The sequence below is a fragment of the Sebastes fasciatus genome, chromosome 1, assembly GCF_043250625.1.
Source record: "Sebastes fasciatus isolate fSebFas1 chromosome 1, fSebFas1.pri, whole genome shotgun sequence".
Classification (NCBI taxonomy): Eukaryota; Metazoa; Chordata; class Actinopteri; order Perciformes; family Sebastidae; genus Sebastes; species Sebastes fasciatus.
In genome coordinates this window covers 40798646-40821833 of record NC_133795.1, presented here as the reverse complement: position 1 = coordinate 40821833, position 23188 = coordinate 40798646, and the positions used below count along the sequence as shown (strand labels likewise).

The 23188-nt window shown below is 41.6% G+C and overlaps 1 protein-coding gene across 33 annotated transcripts in view; it reads left to right on the top strand.

The window, feature by feature from the left end:
- Positions 1-23188, top strand: part of nfasca (neurofascin homolog (chicken) a) — a 172210-nt gene that overhangs the window by 116266 nt on the left and 32756 nt on the right. For 24 of the 33 annotated variants that reach the window (XR_012595592.1, XR_012595603.1, XM_074648539.1 and 21 more), the window contains 18 exons: positions 737-848; positions 2251-2435; positions 2533-2664; positions 3642-3785; positions 6143-6254; positions 6776-6942; positions 8232-8376; positions 10362-10486; positions 12506-12550; positions 14217-14318; positions 14894-15091; positions 15522-15592; positions 16040-16262; positions 16459-16574; positions 16753-16963; positions 17395-17517; positions 19576-19749; positions 22037-22066. Coding sequence is in view for 31 of the 33 variants with exons in the window: in XM_074648539.1 (XP_074504640.1) it covers positions 737-848; positions 2251-2435; positions 2533-2664; positions 3642-3785; positions 6143-6254; positions 6776-6942; positions 8232-8376; positions 10362-10486; positions 12506-12550; positions 14217-14318; positions 14894-15091; positions 15522-15592; positions 16040-16262; positions 16459-16574; positions 16753-16963; positions 17395-17517; positions 19576-19749; positions 22037-22066 (2415 nt within the window). In the remaining 2 variants the exon portion in view is untranslated. The remainder of the gene's footprint in view (positions 1-736; positions 849-2250; positions 2436-2532; positions 2665-3641; positions 3786-6142; positions 6255-6775; positions 6943-8231; positions 8377-10361; positions 10487-12505; positions 12551-14216; positions 14319-14893; positions 15092-15521; positions 15593-16039; positions 16263-16458; positions 16575-16752; positions 16964-17394; positions 17518-19575; positions 19750-22036; positions 22067-23188) is intronic. The other 9 variants (XM_074648724.1, XM_074648708.1, XM_074648748.1 and 6 more) reach the window with 3 other exon arrangements.

Genomic DNA, 23188 nt, shown 5'->3' with positions numbered 1-23188 from the left:
CACATTTTGAGTTTGTTCCAACCAACTGTAGCAACACTGATGCTAAACTATCCCCCAATTGTTGTATAAAAGCACTTGTACTGTTAGTATAGGTTAAAATAGATGTTTATCATGCCTCCTCCCTCCCAGTCATTGTACTGTGTGTGTGGATTATAAAAGGCCTTTCAACCTAAAAGCCAACTCCAAACAACACCAATGTTCTGTTCTAAAGGCTCTAGGTTTGGCAAGGCAACTAGCTGCAATGCGAACTGCTGCTTACAGCTTTAGCCAAGCCCTACAGAAAGATTTAACATGGGGTTGAATAATGCCATCAACTATGTGACCTTACATATGCTTCCCTTATCTAATTACAGCAAGAGAAACTGGACAAGTTTTTATCAGCTGCTTTATATATAAGCTTTTAATGGCAATCTTGTTCCCTTGGCGAACATAAAGCAAGATCAATGACCCAGTTGTTGTCTCTGCATCTCTTAATGTCTTCCTGTGAGACAAGCCAGAGGGTGTTAAACCCATTTACTGGCCGCTTTGGCCTCACAACAGACTGCAGGGAGAGCCAAAGCCTAGCGGAGATGGAACACAGCCACAAGAATATGATCACAATAATAGTGTTAGACTCACGTGGCGAGTGCCTACAAACAGGATGTTTAGCTCCTTGCAGGAAGTGAGTCATGGTGCAACGATAAACTGTTTGTTTGTGTGTGCATTAACCCCGTCCTACCTCGTTCCTCGTCTGCAGGCCGTAAAGTAGTCGAGTCCACACCGACCTTCCTCTCGCCCTCGGGGAGTGAGAGCTCCAAAATGGTGCTACGAGACGAGCAACTGCTGCTGGAGTGTATCGCTGCTGGACTGTGAGACACACACACACACACACACACACACACACACACACACACGCACACACACACACACACACACATCACCGAGTATTAAAAACAGAATTAATTGTAGTGAGTACTGCTAGGGTTGCACAAAAATACTTACACAAACTACTTACAAACTTAAAACTTAAAATGTTTGGAATTATCATTTTCTTATAACTATTTCAACAGAGATAAAAACAGTATAGTTCAGACACCAAATGTATTATTTATTTACATTTGAACTAGTTTTGGCCCCAAAAGAAGAAGAATTAGACGCGGAGTCCCTTTCACTCGATGGGTGTGGCTACACATTTTGACAAATAAACACAGGTCTTAATTAGACGCTGTTATATGGACACATGCTACACATCGGTAGATCGGTTCGATTCTCCACAATTCAATTGTTCAGTTTGTTTTACAGACCAAAGTATAATTCCATCAGATTTACCGGCATGGTAAACAAGAGAGACAAAACAAATGTGGTGACTCCCTACCTTTGAAGCGGTCATAAATGTGAATATGTTGATTATTTATATTCCTTGAGTCCATAAGGGTCCACCGATCAAAAGAATCAAAATGTTTTTTTCCCTAAGTCCATTGTTCACTGTCTGCTAACGTTGTTCGTTAAACAATGACAGCACTTTAACTGGCATAAAAAAAATATTTTCTCTTCCTCCTGCACCGTGTTGTTGGGTATGCTTGTTTTCATTACCTCGCTGGACTACAAAATAAAAGTGTCCCCACTTTTTTCTTTTTAGTTTTCACCCATTTTCTTTTTCAGTGTGACAAATAAGCTCGTCGCCGATGGGCTGGATCAAATAAATGATTTGTAATCCATATGTTATTTGATAGCCAAATTTGTATACAAGTCATACTGGTTTAAATACATTAATTAGGTTAATTTTCATCGTATTTCCCATCCTGAGCGGGAGTTTTGTACGAAAGGAAATAAAAAGCCGGCCCATTGGGCCGGTTGAGTTCAGTGGTGGAAACAAATAAAAGCATCGGTTATTAATTTAAGTTTTACAGTAAATGATTCAAACTTCCATTTAGTGGACGTCCCTACAGTGTTGCATGATGGGAGAATACTGTTGGAACTTGGATGTTGAATTAGTTTTCTTCTATTCTTATTAAGCTGTTGCTCAGAGGGATCTATGTATCTTTCTGCCCTTTCAGTTATAAATAAATAGTCACTAGTAAATAACTAATAATAATTAATAAAGAGGACTTTCTACAAGCTAAAAACATAAAAGACCATTCCAACATATGCACGTAGAGTAGTCCTCTCACACATCTGACCGGTGCTGTTTAAAGACACAAGCATCTTTAACTCAGTTTTGCCGAGTGAAATGCATTATATGAAAGTGAGGTTTTGTTTCCCCCCTTACAGTCCGACGCCCACCATCAAGTGGTTTAAGAAGGGTGGGGACCTGCCTGGGCGGAAAGTGAAGTTTGAGAACTACAACAAGACCCTGAAGATTATCAACGTGTCGGAGGAGGATGCCGGGGAGTATGTATGCATGGCCAACAATCATTTAGGCAGCATACGCCACTCCATCTTGGTTCAGGTCAAAGGTGAGGCGGTTACAGTGGTTATGTGTTTATGAAGAATATACGACCTTATGTTTGTGTTTGAGTCCATTGTGCTCATGTGACTCCCTGTATTCCACAGCGGCTCCTTATTGGCTGGACAAACCTACAAACCTGGTGCTCGCCCCGGATGAGAACGGGCGCCTGGTGTGTCGGGCCAACGGCAACCCTAAACCTAACATCCAATGGCTGATCAACGGACAGCCCATAGACAGTACGTATTCTTTCTTTCTTTGTGTTGAAGTTATATTATTTAATATATAATATTGTAAAGCTCTCGATCTACCAGTCAGTCTTCGTTCCTACTCTCACCTATGGTCATGAAGGCTGGGTCATGACCCAAAGAACTAGATCGCAGGTACAAGCGGCCGAAATAGGTTTCCTCAGGAGGGTGGTTGGCCTCTTCCTTAGAGATAGGGTGAGAAGCTCAGTCATCCGTGAGGGACTCGGAGTAGAGCCGCTGCTCCATTGCGTTGAAAGGAGCCAGCTTAGGTGGTTCGGGCATCTATTAAGGATGCCCCCCCTCCTGGACGCCTCCCTAGGGAGGTGTTCCAGGCACGACCAGCTGGGAGGAGGCCACGGGCAAGACCCAGGACTAGGTGGAGAGATTATATCTCCACACTGGCCTGGGAACGCCTCGGGATCCCCCAGTCAGAGCTGGTTAATGTGGCCCGGGAAAGGGAAGTTTGGGGTCCCCTGCTGGAGCTGTTGCCCCCGCGACCCGACCCCGGATAAGCAGGTTGAAGATGAGATGAAATGAGATGAGAGATTTTTGTATTTAAACACAGGAACTTCTACAGGACAGTAGTTATTGGGACGATTCTCTCACTCCCAACAGCTTCATCAGGGTCTTTATGCAGGTATCCGTCCAGTGTCATCCTCTGTTATAGCACCAGACATTGTAACATCACCTACCGCAGACTATAATATATCGTCTCGTCTAATATATAATAGAATCTCACAAACGCAGGCCTCCTCAAATTATGACAAGTTTGTACAGTCAAGAGCGTTTGGTAAATCTGACTTGGAACTCTCGTACTAACAAGCCTCACCGAAATGTCACGCAAGAGGCTCAGAGTCTTTCAAATAAACCAGATGCAATTCTGAGGGGTAAACCACTATGCATTCACTATATGTCTTATTATTCCCATGGCTTTCTCACCGTATCTTATTTTCATCTCCTGACCCCAGGCTCTCCCCACAACCCCAGCAGACAGGTGTCCGGCGACACCATCATCTTCCGCTCGGTGCAGATGGGAAGCAGCGGCGTCTACCAGTGCAACGCCTCCAACCAGCACGGCTATCTGCTGGCCAACGCCTTTGTCAGCGTCCTTGGTGAGACACGGAGAGGGGAGGTTGATTTCAAACTGTATACAGAGCAGTAACTAACATTGGCTGAGAGTGTTACACATCCTTCTGTACTGTACCGTACAGTATGACTCAGCTCTTACCCTGAAATCTATATGAGAGTATGAATACAAGGGCTTTTTTGTTTTATGTCCACCAGCATCACCACTGTGCCCTCTGAACTTGTGAATTATTTCCTTCAATGCTTAGGAAATTATTGCATATATAATGTGAAATTTGAGAATATGGAATGAAATCCTGAATATATATTCAGGGTTCATTCAATATTCTCCAATTTCACATTATATATATAATAATTTGCTAAACGGCATGCCATAATATATATATATGTATATATATATGAAATACTTTTTCTCCATATATATTGTGAAAAAACAAAGTTCGGAAACTTGTGTTTGGTGGATTATTTCTCTGTTGTTACAATGCTAATGGTCATTGTATTTTACATGGTTAGAAAGCCTGTTTATTTACCTTCACAATGATGTCCAACTTGTAAGTGTGATGGAATAATTGATACACAAGTTATCTTTGGAAGGAAGAGGTCCGGAGCTGATGATGTCTTACAAAAGAAGGTTTATTGAAGCTTGATCAAGGAGAATTGTCAGGTCTCCACAATAGATGCTCTCTGCATGAAGGCCTCACAACTCTGTCCTTCCTCCCCGGTGCTCAGTGTCTTACCCCTTATCATGTTTTGACTTACTCCGTTCCTCTGGCATCTCTGACCCTGGTTGCCCTAGCGACTGGCTCTACGGTCTCCACTACAGGCACAGCTGTACAGATAACGGTGGCTCCTCTAGACAGGACTCCAACCCAAGAATGTCAACAGAGGGACACTCTGACAAACACTCTGACCTTTCTACCAATAAGAGAGGAATTGATGGAAAATTCCATCACAGTAAGGATCATGCATTTGTGGGATGAGCAGCACAGCTGATTATGTGGGTAGCGCCCAAGAAAAACCAGGAAGCCTGCAATGACTGCCCTTCACCGTCAGGCCCGTTTGCACTGGCGTCGACAACACAGACAATGGAACCTGAACATGAGGGGGAATGTCATGTTCAGTGATGAGTCCAGGTTCTGTCTGCCAAAGTTGGATGGCAGGGTCAAAGTATGGAGACGACGTGGAGAACGCTATGCTGATTGTAGCACCGATGGAGTAACAGCTTTTGGTGGGGGCAGTGTCATGGTGTGGGGCGGCATCTCCCTCACTGGCAAAACAAGGCTTGTCATCATTGAAGGCCATCTCAATGCAGTGAGATATCGGGATGAGATTCTGCAGCCAGTGGCGATCCCATATCTCCACAATCTGGCACCTAACTTCATCCTCCAAGAAACAACGCTCACCCCCACAGAGCCAGGGTTATCACAGACTACCTCCACAATGTGGGAGTAGAGAGAATGGAACGGCCTGCCAAGAGTCCACACCTCAACCCAATTCAACACTTGTGGGATCAGCTTGGGCGTGCTGTACGTGTTAGAGTAACCAACACAACCACGCTGGCTGACCTGCAACGAATCCTGGTTGAGGAATGGAACGCCATCCCACAGCAACGTGTGACCAAGTTGGTGACCAGCATGAGGAGGAGGTGCCAGGCTGTTGTGGCTGCGTATGGCTCTTCCACTGCTACTGAGGCTCCTGACGGTGGATTCAATCAATCAATATGTCTTGTTTGTTCCTTGTTACTGATAGAGAGTTCAATCATCCAATCCACCAAACATCTCACAACACGAGTCAACACCAACAGGAGAATACACTGTTTACCATTGACGGAGCATTTTGGCAAATTTTTCTTGGGCGCTACCCACATAATCAGCTGTGCTGCTCATCCCACAAATGCACGATCCTTACAAGTTGGACATCATTGCGAAGGTAAATAAACAGGCTTTCCAACGATGTAAAATACAATGACAATTAACATTGTAACAACAGAGAAATAATCCATCAAACACAAGTTTCTGAACTTTTTTTCACACAGTACAATCAAAATCTGATTATATAAAATGTGTGTGTTTACTTATACTGGCCTTGTTCTAATGTATGTTGCATTTATTTCATTTTAACAGGAGCTAGCAGTCTTCCATGTCCACTATTATTATTATTATTTTAATTAATATTACTATTATTTACTCTTGATAAGAAAGCAAACATGCTTATCCTAAAATATATTGTGAATAAACTGCTATTCAATTGTAATAAGTTTAATTATATAATAATATTGTTTTGAACTGATCACTGATTAAACCGTTAACACGTCACTTTACATAATGTCCTTGTTAGTGATGAAGTGATAAAGGTGTCATCCACTTTCCTTCTCTCTTTGTAGACATGCGTCCGAGGATGCTGGGCCCTAAGAACCAGCTGATCAAAGTCATCGAGAACAACCGCACCTTCCTGGACTGTCCCTTCTTCGGTTCCCCTCTGCCGGATTTACGCTGGTGAGCAGCGAATACTTTTATTTACTTAAAGGTCCCATATTAGAAAGTGAGATTGAGAAACTGTGCCTTTAAACGAGCCGCCAGGACTTTCGTAAGGTTGTGATGTCACAACTAGTGCTGCTAATCTCCTTGTAGTTGACACACACACACAGTGAGTCCCCCGGCAGCAGCGACGCTGTGAAGACGGCGACAGAGCAGATGTGTAGGACAGGAAAACGTTGACCAATCAGAGTAGACTGGGGCTTTTTCAGGAGGAGGTGAATACATACATATATTCAGACAGACAGGATGAGAAAAAGAAAGTGTTATTTGTACATTAAAGTGTGCAAACATGTGCTAGTAGAAACCCCAAAATACAAGTATGAACCTGAAAATGAGCATGATCTTTCCCCTTTAAATGTAAAAATGTTGGTTTGGGCATCCTCCTCTGGAAACCCACCCCCATGTGTCCTTGAACAAGACACCTATACCTTATAATTGAATGTACTAGTTCATATTTTCTGTGTTTTCTATGTGTGTAGGTTTAAGAATGGACAGGGCAGTGGGCTGGATGGCGGTCAGTACCGCGTTTACATCAACGGCACTCTAGAGATCAGACGGGCCCGAGCAGAGGATGAGGGCACCTACACCTGCGTGGCCAGCAGCATCCTGGGCAAGGCCGAGAACCAGGTCATCCTGGAGGTCAAAGGTCAGACATTACATCACTGCTGCACTCAGACTTCTGAGCCACGCTGTTCACACTCAGCATCCAGACGCTGAAAACTAAAGTATATATACTAAAACCTACAAAATGAGATGTCGATATTACATCTTTGTAAGCACGTAACAGGACATCATGTGCAGCCTACATATGCAACAATCTGCACCGACAGGGTTTATGACTTTTTACATGGATGTCAGGATGGTGTGTGAAAGAGGAAAAAATGTGAAATATGAAATCATTTCCTTTCCTTGTGCCCAACAGGAGGGTCAGATGGATTATATTCAAATCTCTTGTGCCTTTAATTCAATTGCCTCAACTTGTGTTTACTGACAGTTAATTTTAAAGGTCCCATATTATAAAAAAGAGAGATTTTCATATTTTTTTTATTATAAAGCAGGCTGAAGTCCTATATAAATACTTTGAAAGTATCGAAACGCTCAATCCACAGGGAAATACACACAGCCCGTATTCAGAAACTCTGCATTTGAAACAAGCTGTCAGGATTTCTGTCCATTTGTAATGTCACAAATATACAATATTTAGACCCTTTACACAGATTTAAATGTAAAAATTCTAAATGTGTCCCAGTTTATTCCTGGTTGCAGTGTATGTGAATGTCATCAGCTGACAGGAAGTACACATGGACCCAAGCTGTTGCCTAGCAACGCAATTCTGTCGCAATTCGTCAAAATGCGCTAAAACAGAGCGTTTAAGACAGAGCGTAAATACAGGCATATTCAGGCCGACAGTATGAGGAAAATGCAGTTGTTTTTTTTAACATTACAGCATGTAAACATGTTCTAGTAGAAACACAAAATACAAATATGAACCTGAAAATGAGCACGATATGGGACCTTTAAGTTATTTTATTTGTATTAACTGCATACACTGCAAACAATATTCCCATCTCAGCATTCAAGTTCAATGCTGAACTGAAAAAATTTAAAAGAGGGTGAACTAATCTGCCAAGGCGGTGAGATGGCAAATGGAGATCCTCATCTTTATAAAGCACCCCTTAGTTCAATATGATGTAGAAGAATGTTACGTAGAATTTTTCCAGTCCAGTAAGTGGGATGTTCTTATAGTGCACAGACGGTGTACGGAAGAGGGAGATGGAGGGTGGAGGGTTGGATATACATAGCACAGGACTTTAACACTGATGCCATCACATTTATTATAAAACAGATTCGCCGATACAAATACGTTGGGTATGGATGGCTACGTGCGTGTATGTGTGTGTTTACGTGTTCCTCTTCAACCTCACTCCAACTCAGAGCCGACTCGCATACTTCGAGCCCCGGAGCACCAGTCGGCCATCAGGGGCACCTTCGCTCACTTTGACTGCAAGGTGAAGTCGGATCCCAGCCTGCCCGTCACTGTGGCCTGGACAAAGGACGACAAGCCTCTCTACGGATGGAGGTAACAGCACCTACACTGACACCGACTAGCATGTCCAAGACCGATCCAAGCAAAGCTGTCATTTTAACAAGAGTAAATGTTTATCGTTTCCTTTATTTCACTAACCTCAAAGGAACTTAAGATCATTTATATCAAAGGATTATTTGTCTCTGGTTTGTTTGTGGTTAAAGGGACAGTGTGTAGGATTTGTGGTGTGGTTGCAGATTGCAACCAACTGAGTACCCCTCCGCTCAGTCCTCCCTTTTCGGGATCTGCGGTAACGTGAGCCGCCGAATGCAAAACTGTAGTAACGTCGTTGGCCTCGCTCAGAGGCCAACCATACCATAATAACACTACTTTAGGGAGCAACTGAAGTCAGCCGGCGGCTGACGGTGCCGCAGTTTCACAAGCGTGTCGGAGAACTACGGTGGCCTTCAGGTAACCTAAAAACATGAAAGTCTCTCTCTTAGAGCCAGAGTTTGGTTTGTCCGTTCTGGGCTGCTGTAGAAACATGGCAGAGCAACACGGCAGACTCTGTGTAGAGGACCCGCTGCCTATGTAGATAGGAAGGGCTCATTCTAAGCTAACGAAAACACAACGATTCTTAGTTTCAGGTGATTATACACTAATGAAAACATAGTTATGAATATTATATTCCAATTCTGCATACACGTTGGCCCTTTAAGTGAAATATTAAGATACGATTCTTTTACGTAACCCTCAATGCAACCTGGCTCACGTCACAGTCCCTCCCACACAGGGGTTTTCCTACCAAACTAGCTGGGAATTTGACTTTCTTTTACTCACTTTCATTTTGATATTTAACTGCATTGACAATTCACTTGACAATTCTTAATTGTCTTTTCGTAATTCTCACATACTGCAGTAATTAAAACACCTAAAGCATTGATACATGTTTTTTTATACTTTATGTTTTCCTCTTTTTTTCGAGGTTGTTTTCGTGTATGCATTTACAGTTGGTAATTACAATAGTTTATAAACCAATTTTTAACTAGTTGAGCTTAGAGACAAACGCATTCAGTACACTAGAGAAAACAATATCAGCATTCAAAATTGAAATAAAATAAATAATAATAATAATAATAATAATAATAATAATAATAATAAAAATAATACAAAGAGAAAAAAAATTAAATAATAATAATAAACAAAAATGTACACATTTTCTACACATGCAGTCTATTAAATTTGTTTTGGTCAGAAGTTTTTAAGTTTATAGAAGACTATCAAAAAAACCTCTGTATTTAAAAGCAGAGCATATCATACTCGGGAAACCTCCAATTGGTCTCGGTAAAGATGAACGTTACTTATTTAGAATACTCAGAATCACAGCACTGAAGCAAATAACAAAAGAGTGGAAAAAAACTAAACCCTCAGATTTTATAAGAAGGAAAAGTTTAATTCAAGAAGTAAAAGTTATGGAAAAGGGAACTCAGAAAATAAGGAATATGGAGGATGTTTTTGAGAAGAGATGGAGTCTGACAGAAGGAAAAATATAGCTACATGAGTACACATGGATTAACACGCATGCACAAATACATATGCCTGGAAGTGACCTTAAGTGATGTATGAAGGCGGACGCATGTGTATGCCCATGTAAACGATATTGCTATATCTCTATAAGCAGATAAGCACATTCACATTGCTGCTGGAGTATACTTATATAGCAGGGTAATTATGAGGCAAACGTGTTGCCACAAAAATACCCAGAATAATTTGCAGGTAAGGAATCGATGTTTAAAGCAATAGTGTTATCAGTCAACTCTAAGAGTTATAGCACACAACAGAAACACAAGCTGTCTTAGAGAGGAAATAAAGCTAAAACGTGTCCGACAATGACAGATCCCACTTTTGTATCATTTGTACACTTCAGGGTTATTTGATTTTAGAATTGACTTATTCCTTCTATACAGATGTCAGCTCAAGTATAAACTCTAAATATAGATGCATAACAAGCAATCCCTCCTTGTCTGTTGGTCTCCCAGGGTGAAGAAGAACGAGGACTCGCTAGTCATCTACAATGTGAACGAGGGCGACGAGGGAACGTACAGCTGCACCGTTAAATCAGAGATAGACCAGGACTCAGCCTCGGCCCGCCTCACTGTGCTAGGTACACTCACATACACAACAGTGCTGGAGCATACCATAGATTTAGTTTGAATACACAATAGGAGTTATCAAATATGTCATAGTTTAAACTTGAAATAATCTATCACACAGTGTCAGCGGATGTATTTTGCATTTAAAACTATTTTCTGTGTAGGAACTATTCACTACAGTCCGAGTAAGGGTTAAATCAGCAGCAACTGGACTTGGTTTAGATTCTTGAAGACGTTTCACTTCTCATCCAAGAAGCTTCTTCAGTTCTGGCTGAATGGCAGGAGAACCCAGGAATTAAACCTCTGTGGGGTCGTGAGCAGGATACTAGAAACCACTCAGTACATTGGTGCTCCTCTAGAGGTGTGACCACTGTAGTTATGGGTCATTAGAGTCAGCTGATACCAGGTGTGAATGACTGTCACATGGGTCGGATTCCTGGGTTCCCCTACCATTCAGCCAGAACTGAAGAAGCTTCTTGGATGAGAAGGGAAACGTCTTCAAGAATCTAAACCAATAAGTCCAGTTGCTGCTGATTTAACCCTTACTCGGATACCATGACCTGGATGACTGAGAATTGTACTATATACTATATATAATATATTAATGCTTTTTATATTTTCTCATTTCGATACTCTTTAAATATTTACTGTGAATGTCTTCAGTTTTTCTTGACTCTGTATTATTTTTCAGCTCTATGTCTTCAAATGGAAATCATGCATGTCTTGTTGTTGCTGCAATTTACTAAAATGTAACTCTACCTACTCCCACTGATTCAACAGTTTGCATGCAGCGTAGCAACATGCCGTAGTGCTGTGCTGTAGTGAAGCTACATTGTAGACTCAGTTTGAACATCCTGGGGACCATTGTTTGGACATTTGAGACTTTCATTAATGACAATGAGCCACAAGAATAAGCCGCTGTTATTTGGCTTGTCATTCAACAGATGTTACGCTTTTTTGAGAAATGACTCAAAATTCCACTTTTTGGCTTCACAGAGTGCAAAACTCTCAAATGTAAATATGATGATTACATGATTGTCTCAAACTTACCATGGCGTATTGGGGCCATTGTTAGTAAAAAAACAAAACGGAGCCGGGGAAGGGGGGGATATTCCACCCCCCAAAAAAACAAAAAAAAAACTCTGAATTTCTGATATTAAAGAGAAAAAACTTGGATATTCTCAGAGATTTAAGTCACGAATTTACGTGGGAAAAAAAAGAACTTTTTTTTTGGTCGAGGAACTACATGGCTTGACGTTGCAAGGTTGGATAAACCTCATCACATTGCGGTCAAGCCAGCCGTCACTCGCATCTCTGTGGTCAAATCAGCCGACGCTAAAATTGTAGTTTACCTATATAGTATACTGACTATATAGCCCTACTAACATTAATAGTAAATGCATTCAGACGGCCCAGATGGAGCTGAAAGGGAGAGCTAGCGATGGACTTGGTGAGGTTAGCGGAAGGATAGATGTGTGACTACGTCTGGTTTTCAAAAGAAGGTGGTAACATAAAAAATACATATATGGAAATAAGGTTAATCAGATTATATTCACAAGAAGTATAAACATGTTTCATGTCCCTTATGAATAAAAGAATAAATAAATAAAAGAAAATACCACTAAATTGTGAGGAAAATGTCTTTATTCTTTGATTTTTGGAGTGCTGGAAACCCTTACAATGACTGATACATTTGAGTTGAGGACATCTGAGACTACATACTGCATCAGTTTAGAGATATGCAATGTCTTTTTTTATAGCACCTCAAGTATTCAGAACCTCAAAGAATATCTGAGTTTTTTCTCACCTCCTTCCCCCAGCTCCGTAATTTATATATTTTCTTTTTACCTACATTGACCCTAATACGCCATCGTACAAACTGGAGCTTAGTGAAGCTGACTTATATTAATTCAATGTATACTAAATGACATGTTAACCATTGTGCTCCCTTGCTGTTGTCTAGTTGATAGACTAACATGTGAACTCTAACCTTTATACCCACTTCCTGGTCCTTGACCCCTGCCCCACAGAGGAAGCCTCCCTCAACCCCTCAGTCTCTAGTGCCTTGCCTCCAGGTAACACACGGCTCAGGTGGAAATCTGTCTTTTTCTTTTTTTTGTCCTGTCCTCATTTGTTTCCTATTTATTTTGTCTTCTTATTGTTTTACTTTTGTTCTGTCTAACCTTCTGCTGTATTACAACATTTATATGAATATGTGCCAAAGATGATTGTCTCCATATATGTTTGAGAGGAGAGACGTGTTTTTAATACAGAGTGGATTTTTACATGCATGCACCACGATCCATCCTGTCAAGTCATTTCATCTCATAGTAAGTCTGAAAATGTTGGTCCAGATTGCTCATAATGTCCAGTTGGGAAACATATTTCCACACAGTTGTTTGTTGATGGCATTAGTAGAGTAGTTTTTCTCATTTTGACCTCATTTCACTGGGCGATATATTTACGATTTCCTGAAACAAGTCAAACTGTTGATTTTGACGGTCCTGCACAGCAATCTTAGGTGGCGGAGCCGGAAAATCAAGAACCCTCAATTCCACCAATTTACCAACTAGTTGAGCCTTAAGCTCCCTTTTTAACAAGTGTTTGGAGAAAGAGATCTGGAAGCGGTTGGCAATAATTAGCAAGTCATCTTTGCGACAATTATCAAATTGTTCCCATGTGGGATGAGCAACGAACTGTTCCAGGTTAAACGGAGCCATGAGCCAATCAATAATTAGGTCACTACAGAGAAATTTACGGTGATTGTCCACAAACAATTTCACAACTACTGTTAATCTCGGGAATTAATTACAAGATCCTGGACGAGCCCCCCATTTATGTTACGTCCCAGCCAGGTGTAGGGGTAATGGAAGCAACATAAGCCGATGTAGTCAGGCGTAAAGTAGCCGTTTATTGTCAAATGCACAATCAATTAAAGCAAAACAGGCAGGCAATCAACAAACACGGTGCAGCAAACAAAAGCGAACACAAAAGTGTGTTGGTATGGAAAAACAACTCAGGAATGGGCTCTAGATGGCGCCGAAATCGATAAACGAATAAAACAAAAGAGCTACAAACTAGAACTTAAAATCCCAGCTAAGCTGGCAAACAATTAGATATGAACAAGAAAATAAAACCCCACTCCAACTACTCTCAGGATAATAAAACAAAATACACCAATGGCAGCCACCCGCTTACCTAATGTTTTAAACAGAAAATATCTAGTCAAAATGTACACAGCAATATGTGTCCTAATAAACTAATCTAATCCCTAGCCCAGTCCCAAACAAGTTACAAATGCTTCTAGGTTCTAAACAAACAACACACAAATTACAAATACTAGCAAGGTAGTAGTTTAGACAGAGGCACGAATCAACAAATAAGCGGGTGGACTGATCAATGGATGATCACAGCCATCCCTGCCGTTCATCTCCGGGCAGTGACATCACATGCAGCTTGGAAACCTGCAAAGATAGTTAGTGATAGGAAGACCTACCACTCTGATTCATTTTGAACTTGTAAAACTTACGGCACCAGTAACAGAACCTCACAGTGAACTGTGAGGAGATTTGGAGGTGCTATTGGGCGGTGTATCTTAACCTAAGATTGATTGGCTGATTACATTGTACAGTATGAGTGACGAGTGTTTTGCAGCATGTCTATGGTCGTGTGTACGTGTGCGTGTGTGTGTGTATGTGTTTTTCCATGTCTCACTTCAGGTTATTCCCTGTTTCTCCGCAGACCGTCCAGACCCTCCCGTGGAATTGGATCTGTCAGACCCCGCAGCCCGCAGCATTCGCCTCACCTGGATCCCCGGAGTCGACAACAGGAGCCCGATCACAGGTCCGTACACACACATACTCCTCACTTGTCCTGCACACCCTGGACGGGATTATATTACACTTGAATTATTACATTTCTCTCTAAATTTGTCTTCACGAGCATAGTCGGAGCCTGATTTGCGTATGTGAAAGCGTTGCAGCTTCTGATATGATAGTGTCCTGACGTAGTGTAGCAGTAAAGTGCATCCTGTAAGGAGAGCTAAAGAGATGACATGGTAGAGTCTGTCTCAGGTCACCAAGCTCGGGAAAGAAATGCTAATGAAGGAATGCTGAAATAGAAATACTCATTACTGAAGAAATGAGGTACATTTTGAGGCCGTAATTAGGGAACCATCTGAGAAGCGTGAGGCCTATTACTTATAGAGTGATCATTACAATCTGTATTTATAGGAAGGTTTGTAAAATGAACGTAACAGGCTCATTAAACATAAGAGGATATGAGGGGGATGAAATGACATAACATGAGAATATAATGAACCTGCTGAACCCCTTCGAGGACTACAAGACACCCGCTAGATGTCCTCTGCTTTAAAACCCATGGTCTGCTTTTCTCATGCCAGTTGTGTGTCTCTGCAGAATTCCTGGTCCAGTTCGAGGAGAACCGCTGGGAACCGGGCAGGTGGAAGAACCTGTCCTCTTACCCCGGAGACCTGAACTCTGTCCTCCTGCAGCTCGACCCCTTTGCCAACTACCAGTTCAGGGTCATCGCCATTAACTCAGTGGGCCAGAGTGAGCCCAGCCGCCCCTCGCCACGGTTCCTCACCAGCGCAGCCGGTGAGGAACACCACACACACACACACACACACACACACACACACACACACACACACACACACACACACACACACACACACTCAGATCACATCACATAGAACTTTTAGTTTAGGTTGTTGTCTCCTAGCTGGAGCCACTTCTTATCTTATCTTATGCTTAAAATAAACACTCAGGGAAAAATCTAAATAGGAAAAAAACTAAACAATGGAATTGTTGATCTAATGAAAGAATACATTCTAAACACATTGGTATGGGGGTTCTATGAAATGATTGCATGGACTGGATGTGTAGGCTCAGCCCCGTGCTTTAAGGGGAAAGTAGTACTGAGTCAAAGACTATCGGCCAGTAAGCCAACTCTGTACCTGCGGACATGGGGGTTGTTGGAGTTGAAGTTGTTCAATATAAGTGCATTTTGTTCTGTTAAAACCAGCCCCAGATGCCATTCCCAAAGGTCTAAGAGGATGGGGATCCAAGAAGGACAATATGGAGATCACCTGGGAGGTAAGACATGTACAAGTGTGGCGGCTGTGGCTCAGAGGGTAGAGCAGGTCGTCCACCAATCGGAAGGTCGGTGGTTTGATCCCTGGCTCCTCCTTGAGCTAGACACTTAACCCCAAATTGTTCCAAATGAGTATTGAGTATGTCTGAATGAGTATTTAGATTAGATCTTGATGGGCAAAGTTGGCGCAGCCTCTGCGTGTGTGACATGTAGTGTGAATTGCTTTGAGTGGTCGGAAGACTAGAAAAGCGCAATAGAAACGCAAGTTTACCATTTACAAGACAGGAAATTACAACTTGTAAGATTCCTGTTAAATTCAGTGCCTGTTGTAAATAATGACAATGAATGCAAGAGTGTAAGAATGTAAGAGTTCAAACCACCACAACGCTGGTGGTTTGAACTCTTACTTTCAGCCAGTGTGCATTCACAGTGTTGTTGTTTTTCTCCAGCCTCTGCTTGATCTGGAGAGGAATGGCCCAAACCTGCACTACAACGTTTGGTGGAGACGGAAGGATTCGGGAGAGGAGTGGAGCAACGTGACCACCGTGGGGCCCAAACACGTCATCCACGACACAGAAACCTACGTGCCTTACGAGGTCAAAGTCCAGGCCAGGAATAAGTTTGGACGAGGGCCTGAGTCTAATGTGGTCGTCGGATACTCTGGAGAGGACAGTAAGTAGACACAGTCTGTGAAAGCCAATAAAAACATAGATTTTTTGGACCAAAGCTGGAAGATATTTGGTGTTATATTCATATTTATGATATGATTCATCAACAAGAGCACCACTGAGGGAATTTCCTCTTATTCCTGCATAAACAGAACTGAACCTTTCTAACTATTCACACATACCGTGTCCCTTTTATTTAGAGCCCACCGACGCTCCCACTGACCTGCGGGTGGCAAAGGTTGACAGCAGAAAGGCGAACATGCACTGGAAGCCAGTCGACCTGAGCTCTGTCCAGGGAGAGTTCAAGGAGTACAGAGTGAGACTGGCTGTGTTTTTTGTTTTTAATGATGATGAACCGACTGCAGACCTGGTCTAAAAATAGACTCTGATTCTCAGTTTCTGCCTAATTTGTCTGGTTTAATTAATCTCCCCACTCCTCCTCTGCACTTCTTACCCATTCTTAATAACCCTTTCCCTCCCCGTCTACCTCCCAGTTGTACTACTGGCGTGAGTCCAGTCTGGTTCCGGGTCTGGTGGTCAGCAAGGAGAAGAAGACCAAAGGTTTCTACAGCATCGTCGCCGAGCCGTCCGGCACCCTCAGCGACCTGGTGCCCTACTCCAAATACAAGATGTTCATGGTTGTGGCCAACAACGCCTTTGAGGGTCCACCCAGCAACACGGTGGAAATCACTACCAAGGAGGGAGGTGAGGACGCACGCGGCCCCTCGCAACTTAGATATTACATCCAAGAGAGGCCGACATCTCACGTAGTTTTTACAAGTGTTTTTACAGACACACTTTTTAATATACAGAATCACGACAGCACATACAGGTTTCTAATAGGGATGGGCACTCCAAGCAAAATTATTATTTTCAGAACTAATCAGTAATGGATCGCTGTCGGGTTGTAAAGACCATTTCAACAGACCATATAACAAATAGTGGATACTGGAGAACAACATCAACCCTGCCTTTAAAGACTATTCGAAAAATCAAAAATCATGACCCATCCTTAGTTTCTAAAGGGGCATTTTGTATGCAGGTGTAGTGCTTAGTGCTTCCTGCCATCTTTGTCACTCTTGTTTCCTCTCTTCACGTGTTTGTGTGTGTGTGTGTGTGTGTGTGTGTGTTTGTAGTGCCAGATGCTCCGAGGTTTTTCAGGATTAAACGGAGAAGTTTTGACACACTCAACCTCGAATGGGACAAACCTCTGGAGCCCAACGGCATTCTGATTGGATACCAGCTCAAGTACCAAGCAGGTGAGCTGCTCTGATAGTATTCACAGATACGTCCAAACTTTCAGGCAGAAAGCATATTTCATTTGGTGCTTCTACTCGGAGATGATTTGCTTAACAGTATGAAAAGAGAACACTAACAACGCACGGACAGACGAGATGGAGTAGCACAGTGCAACAGCAGCATCGTAAAACTGCGACAAGCTTGGATTTTGATGCACGTCTATTCATGCTGTTACAGCACCGTTACTTGGAATGGCCAAAAAGGATGAAGAAAGACTCACATTACAGCAATAATCTCTCACATTTTATATATCAAATAAAACCGTTAGCAAAGAAGTCCTGATTTGATAAAACGGTTTCCATATTTGGTAAATGTGCTGAGAAGCACAATGGATTTGTGCTCAAAATGTTCCTATGAACATATAAAAGTAGCCTGACTGCACACTACTGTACAGGGGAAAGTCAGTTCAAATGATGTTGTAGAACATTGAAAATGTCTTCAATTTAAACTCTCATAAATTAAAGAAATAAATGTTTTCCCCTCAGAGGTTTGCATAAAAAAATCCCGAATAGGTTTGTTGAAAATTCCAATGGAGTCATGTTCAGAAAGACGCTGACTATGACCAATTTGAAGTTATTTTACTGGACAGTTTGTTTGCCTCTGCGCCGGCGGCAGCCGTAGCCGGAGGCAGCCGTAGCCGGAGGCAGCCATAGCCGGATGCTTTATGTTTCGGGTTGTCCGTCTGTCCATCCGTCCGTCCGTCCCGTTCTCGTGAACGCGATATCTCAGGAACATCTTGAAGGAATTTCTTCAAATTTGACACAAACGTCCACTTGGACTCAAGAATGAACTGATTCGATTTTGGTGGTCAAAGGTCAAGGTCACTGTGACCTCACAAAACACGTTTTTGGCCGCAACTCAAGAATTTATATGTTAATTATGACAATTTCACACAAATGTCTACATGATAAAATGATGTAGTGATGACATTCTGGACAGACATGGATGTAAACGGAGGCCTGCAACCTCAAGGCGGTAATTCTAGTTTTGTTTTTTTATGTTTTATTTAAAGGGAAAATCCCCTCACTTTACCTTACAATACATCAAAACATCCTCACGTTTAAACTCTCATAAAATGGTTTCCTTCAGAGATTCGCTGAAGTTCAGTGTAATCCTGTTCGGGATGACCTTGACTATGACTAGGTGAAATCTGAAGTTATGTTACTATCTCACTCCAAACTAAAATGAAGAGTTGGCAGCCCTGGTAGAAGTGTTTGTGAGACACAGGGCAGCAAAATGAATGAACACACAGTCAGATAGACTTGAACCAAACCAGTTTAACCGTGTTATCTTAAAGGTCCCATATCATGCTCATTTTCAGGTTCATACTTGTATTTTGTGTTTCTACTAGAACATGTTTACATGCTGTAATGTTAAAAAAAACTTTATTTTCCTCATACTGTCGGCCTGAATATGCCTGTATTTACCCTCTGTCTTAAACGCTCTGTTTTAGCACATTTTGACGGAATTGCGATGGAATTGCAACAGATTTAGATTGTTTACGTTTAAAACTGTGTAAAGGGTCTAAATATTGTATATTTGTGACATCACAAATGGACAAAAATCCTGACAGCTTGTTTCAAATGTAGAGTTTCTGAATACGAGCTGTGTGCATTTCCCTGTGGATTGAGCGTTTCGATACTTTCACAGTATTTATATAGGACTTAAGCCTGTTTTATAATAAAAAAAAATAATAATGAAAATCTCACTTTTTTATAACATGGGACCTTTAACCATTTATTTAGACATGAAAATGAAGGTGAATACACTCAAAATGTCGGTGCTTTGCATTGTGTAAAGTAGGTCAAAGGGGAAGCAGGAAGTAGCTCTGAAGGATCTAATGGACTTTGGTAATAATAAAGTTTAGTTTAGTAAAATGCTGTCGGTTCATAGTTACCTGGCTAGCACTCTGCTGCAGTGCCCAACGTCCCCCATGACATGATTTGGGAATTATTCTGAAAGCAAGCCAACCCATCTGTCCTCTTCTGTCATTCTTCTGTGGATGTGTGCGTGTGCAGTCAATGGCTCCAGGGTTGGTCGTCTCCAGTTGGAGAGTTTCCCTCCTAATGTGACAGAGTTCAGCGTCCGCCTGCCGGACCGATCCATCCGCTACAAGTTCTTCCTGTCGGCGCTCACCCAGGTGGGAGCAGGGGAGGTCTTTGCTGAGGAGTCCCCACACTTCGCCAATGAAGGTGAGTGTTTCTACATGTGACAATTTGTTTCCAAAAAAAAATCTCTCCCATTCAGTGCTTCCAAAATAAGGGTCGTGTCTAGAAGGGAGCCTGCGAATTGCAAAATCTGAGCTGAGATCTGCAGAAACTTGCAAAAACTCGCTGCCCGACGACTTATCCTAACCTTAACTATTCAAGGTCAATACCTAACCTTAAATATCTTATGAGGGCTTCTCCAGTTTGCTGGTTCCCCTCTAGCTACTACCCAAACAATTGTATTCTTGTTGAGGGAGAAAATGCATCGCAAACAATAAAACTCACCATCAAAAAACACATTTAATAGTTGATTATTTTTGGTTCATAAGAGCCAACAAAAGTCACTCAGACTCAATCAAACTGTAAATTATTACCTACTATTACTGTATATGTTTTAGCCATTGATTTTTGATTTGTATTAAACGATAAGGATAAGGCAATAATCTATATTATTCTTATCGTCAACACAAACCCTGAAACCAATAATTGATTGCCAAAGCCGGATACATCTAATTCCTCCATCATAGACGATTATAAACATCAATATTTCTTCCTGTTTAAGTAACGTAACAGCTGTCCAGCTGTTGTAGAAAAGGACTGGGCCTGACAGGGTCGAGAGTCAGTAATAATAATAATATAGAATATTCTTATCCTTTAACACATTTCACTACACTAATCAACTTGAAAACCTGAAATAGGTACGAGTTTTTAGAAGTTCAACAGGATCATTTCTGACCCAGTTTATCGTTAGAGTTACTGGACTTGTCCCTTAGTGTGTCTAGCATTGTTTCCCAACATGGTGCTGAACCTTCACTCCGCTCTAATTACACTGTTTCCAGCCCCTTCTCTCTGCATGGGAACTAGGTTGGTTTGATAGTGTGTCTACATTGTGAGAATGTGGTTGTGTGAATCACTGGAACTGGTGTGTGTGTGTGTGTGTGTGTGTGTATGTGTGAGAGAGACAGAGACAGAAATAGAAAGGGAGTGAGGTCGTAGCCCTTTAGTGAACACAGGCCTCTTTGTTGGGGTATCAGATGGAGAAAGAACTGGTCTCTCTCTGATGGATGATATTATCAGCACACCAACCTTGTGACACACACACACACACACACAAACGCACAGCTGGATCAGAAGATGAGAATCTGACAGGCTGTTTAATTAAAGGGTTGGTTCCCCCAGATTTTTTAGAGCAGTGGTTCTCAAACTCTGGTACACATACCACTGGTGGTACGCGTGCTCTCTCTAGTGGTACGTGGAGGAATCTCTGACTATTGTTTCCTCTGTATTGATGCTTTCCCACAGTTACGCTGCACAATGATGCATACGCACGCTGTATCATGTTTCAGTTCGTTTAGGACCGGAGACACGGCGGAGAGAAAAAAAAGTGCTCAACAGCGTGGCGCTACTAAACCTGAGGGAGCCCACCCTATTTTTCCCTGATAAAGCGACACTGTGAACAACAAATCTGTGTCGAAATCAGCAGGAGGACAGTTAGTGACATTAGCTGTTAGCAGCCGGTGGGCAGCACATTCCTGTCTGGCTAAATACCGGAGATACGAACGTTAACGGAGGTGCCATTGAGTTATTGTTATGAGGCGTTCAAAGTCGGGAAAAATTACAGTCCCTCCAGTGCATGTATTTATATTTGGGCATGCTGGGGGATTTTCTGTTTTGTCTCTCAGTCAGTCAAAACTTTTGCAGATAATGTAATTTTTCTTAATAATATGCTGTTTGGAGTGACTTTCAGTATAATAAATCTTGAAAAATAAGTACGCAGTATTTTTTCTATAAATTAATGTAGTGATAAAGTAGAGGTTACGTCTGACAGAATTTGTTTAGCCCCCGGCAACAATCTGGGTTTCTCATGTAACCCCCCAGGAAAAATAAAAATTCAAATATTTTCTGAGGTGGTACGTGGTGTAAAAAGTTTGAGAACCTCTGGTCTAGTGGTATCTACACATTATCCTATGTGTCTTAGAATTCATTTTCCACTCCAATACAATGGAGGTGCTGCTCACACAACCACAATTCAATTTGAAAAATTCAACATCTCCAAGTGATTCACAACTTTCATCAGGACATTTCCTTCAGTAGAAAGTACAGTTCCAATGTAAAGTTTGACAGAGGCAGATATCTCAGAACTGTAACAGATTGCATACCTGGTATACCTTTAGTAGTGGTAAGTGAGAACATCTGTTGAACCGACCTTCCAGCTGCTGTCGTTCTTACACCTCTCCCTCTCTCCTGTCTCCACTTCTCTTTTTGTCGACAGACAACTTTACTGACTCTACAGGTTTAATAGGTATGGGGAATGAGAAGCACAGCCTGCCTGTCGCCTTTCCCCACCCCACCCCCCACCCCAACCCTCCATATCTGTCTCTCTATCTGTTCATCTTAACACTAAAGCAGCAGTGCAGTCCACCTTCATTGTATTATCCACTAAAGTGCAGTTCTACCATCACCCTGCAGCTCACACTGGTGGGCAGCAGAGGGAGTTGCTAAACTAGCTATAACCCCACGGGGAAAACAGAGATATGTCTCATTGTTCATCAGTAAATTATCATTACATGAGCCTTAAGACATACAGTATGTCTACATATGATAAGATAGCTATGAAATTGGCTTTTTCAATGACCAATTCTTTATCATTTTTTTTAACGTTGACAATAAAATCTTCAAGGCACAATCCATAATCCAAGTTCTGCTATCACTATATTGAGTGACAGATCTTCTAAAACAGCTGTTAACGCCACAATGACCATGATGACAACACAAAGTTATTAATAATTTCTGAAACTGTAAAATATTTGACAAAAGAAGACTGAATTTCCTCAGTTATTATCATGATGAATCTGTTGACATGCACGCTCAGTAGTTATGCAAATATACAATATATATATATCATTATATATAATTATTATTATTTTATATTAGGGCTGTCAGTCGCTTCAAATATTTAATCGCGATTATTCACAAAATGTATCTTAAAGGGAGATTAGTCAAGTATTTAATACTCTATCAACATGGGAGTGGGCAAATATGCTGCTTTATGAATATATATATATATATATATATATATTTATATATTTATTATTGTAAATCAATTAACAACACAAAACAATGACAGATATTGTCCAGAAACCCTCACAGGTACTGCATTTAGCATAAAACAATATGCTCAAATCATAACATGCAAACTGCAGCCCAACAGGCAACAACAGCTGTCAGTGTGTCAGTGTGCTGACTTGACTATGACTTGCCCCCAAACTGCATGTGATTATCATAAAGTGGGCATGTCTGTAAAGGGGAGACTCGTGGGTACCCTTAGAACCCATTTTCATTCTCATATCTGGAGGTCAGAGGTCAAGGGACCCCTTTGAAATAATGACCATGCCAGTTTTTCCTCGCCAAAATGTAGCATAAG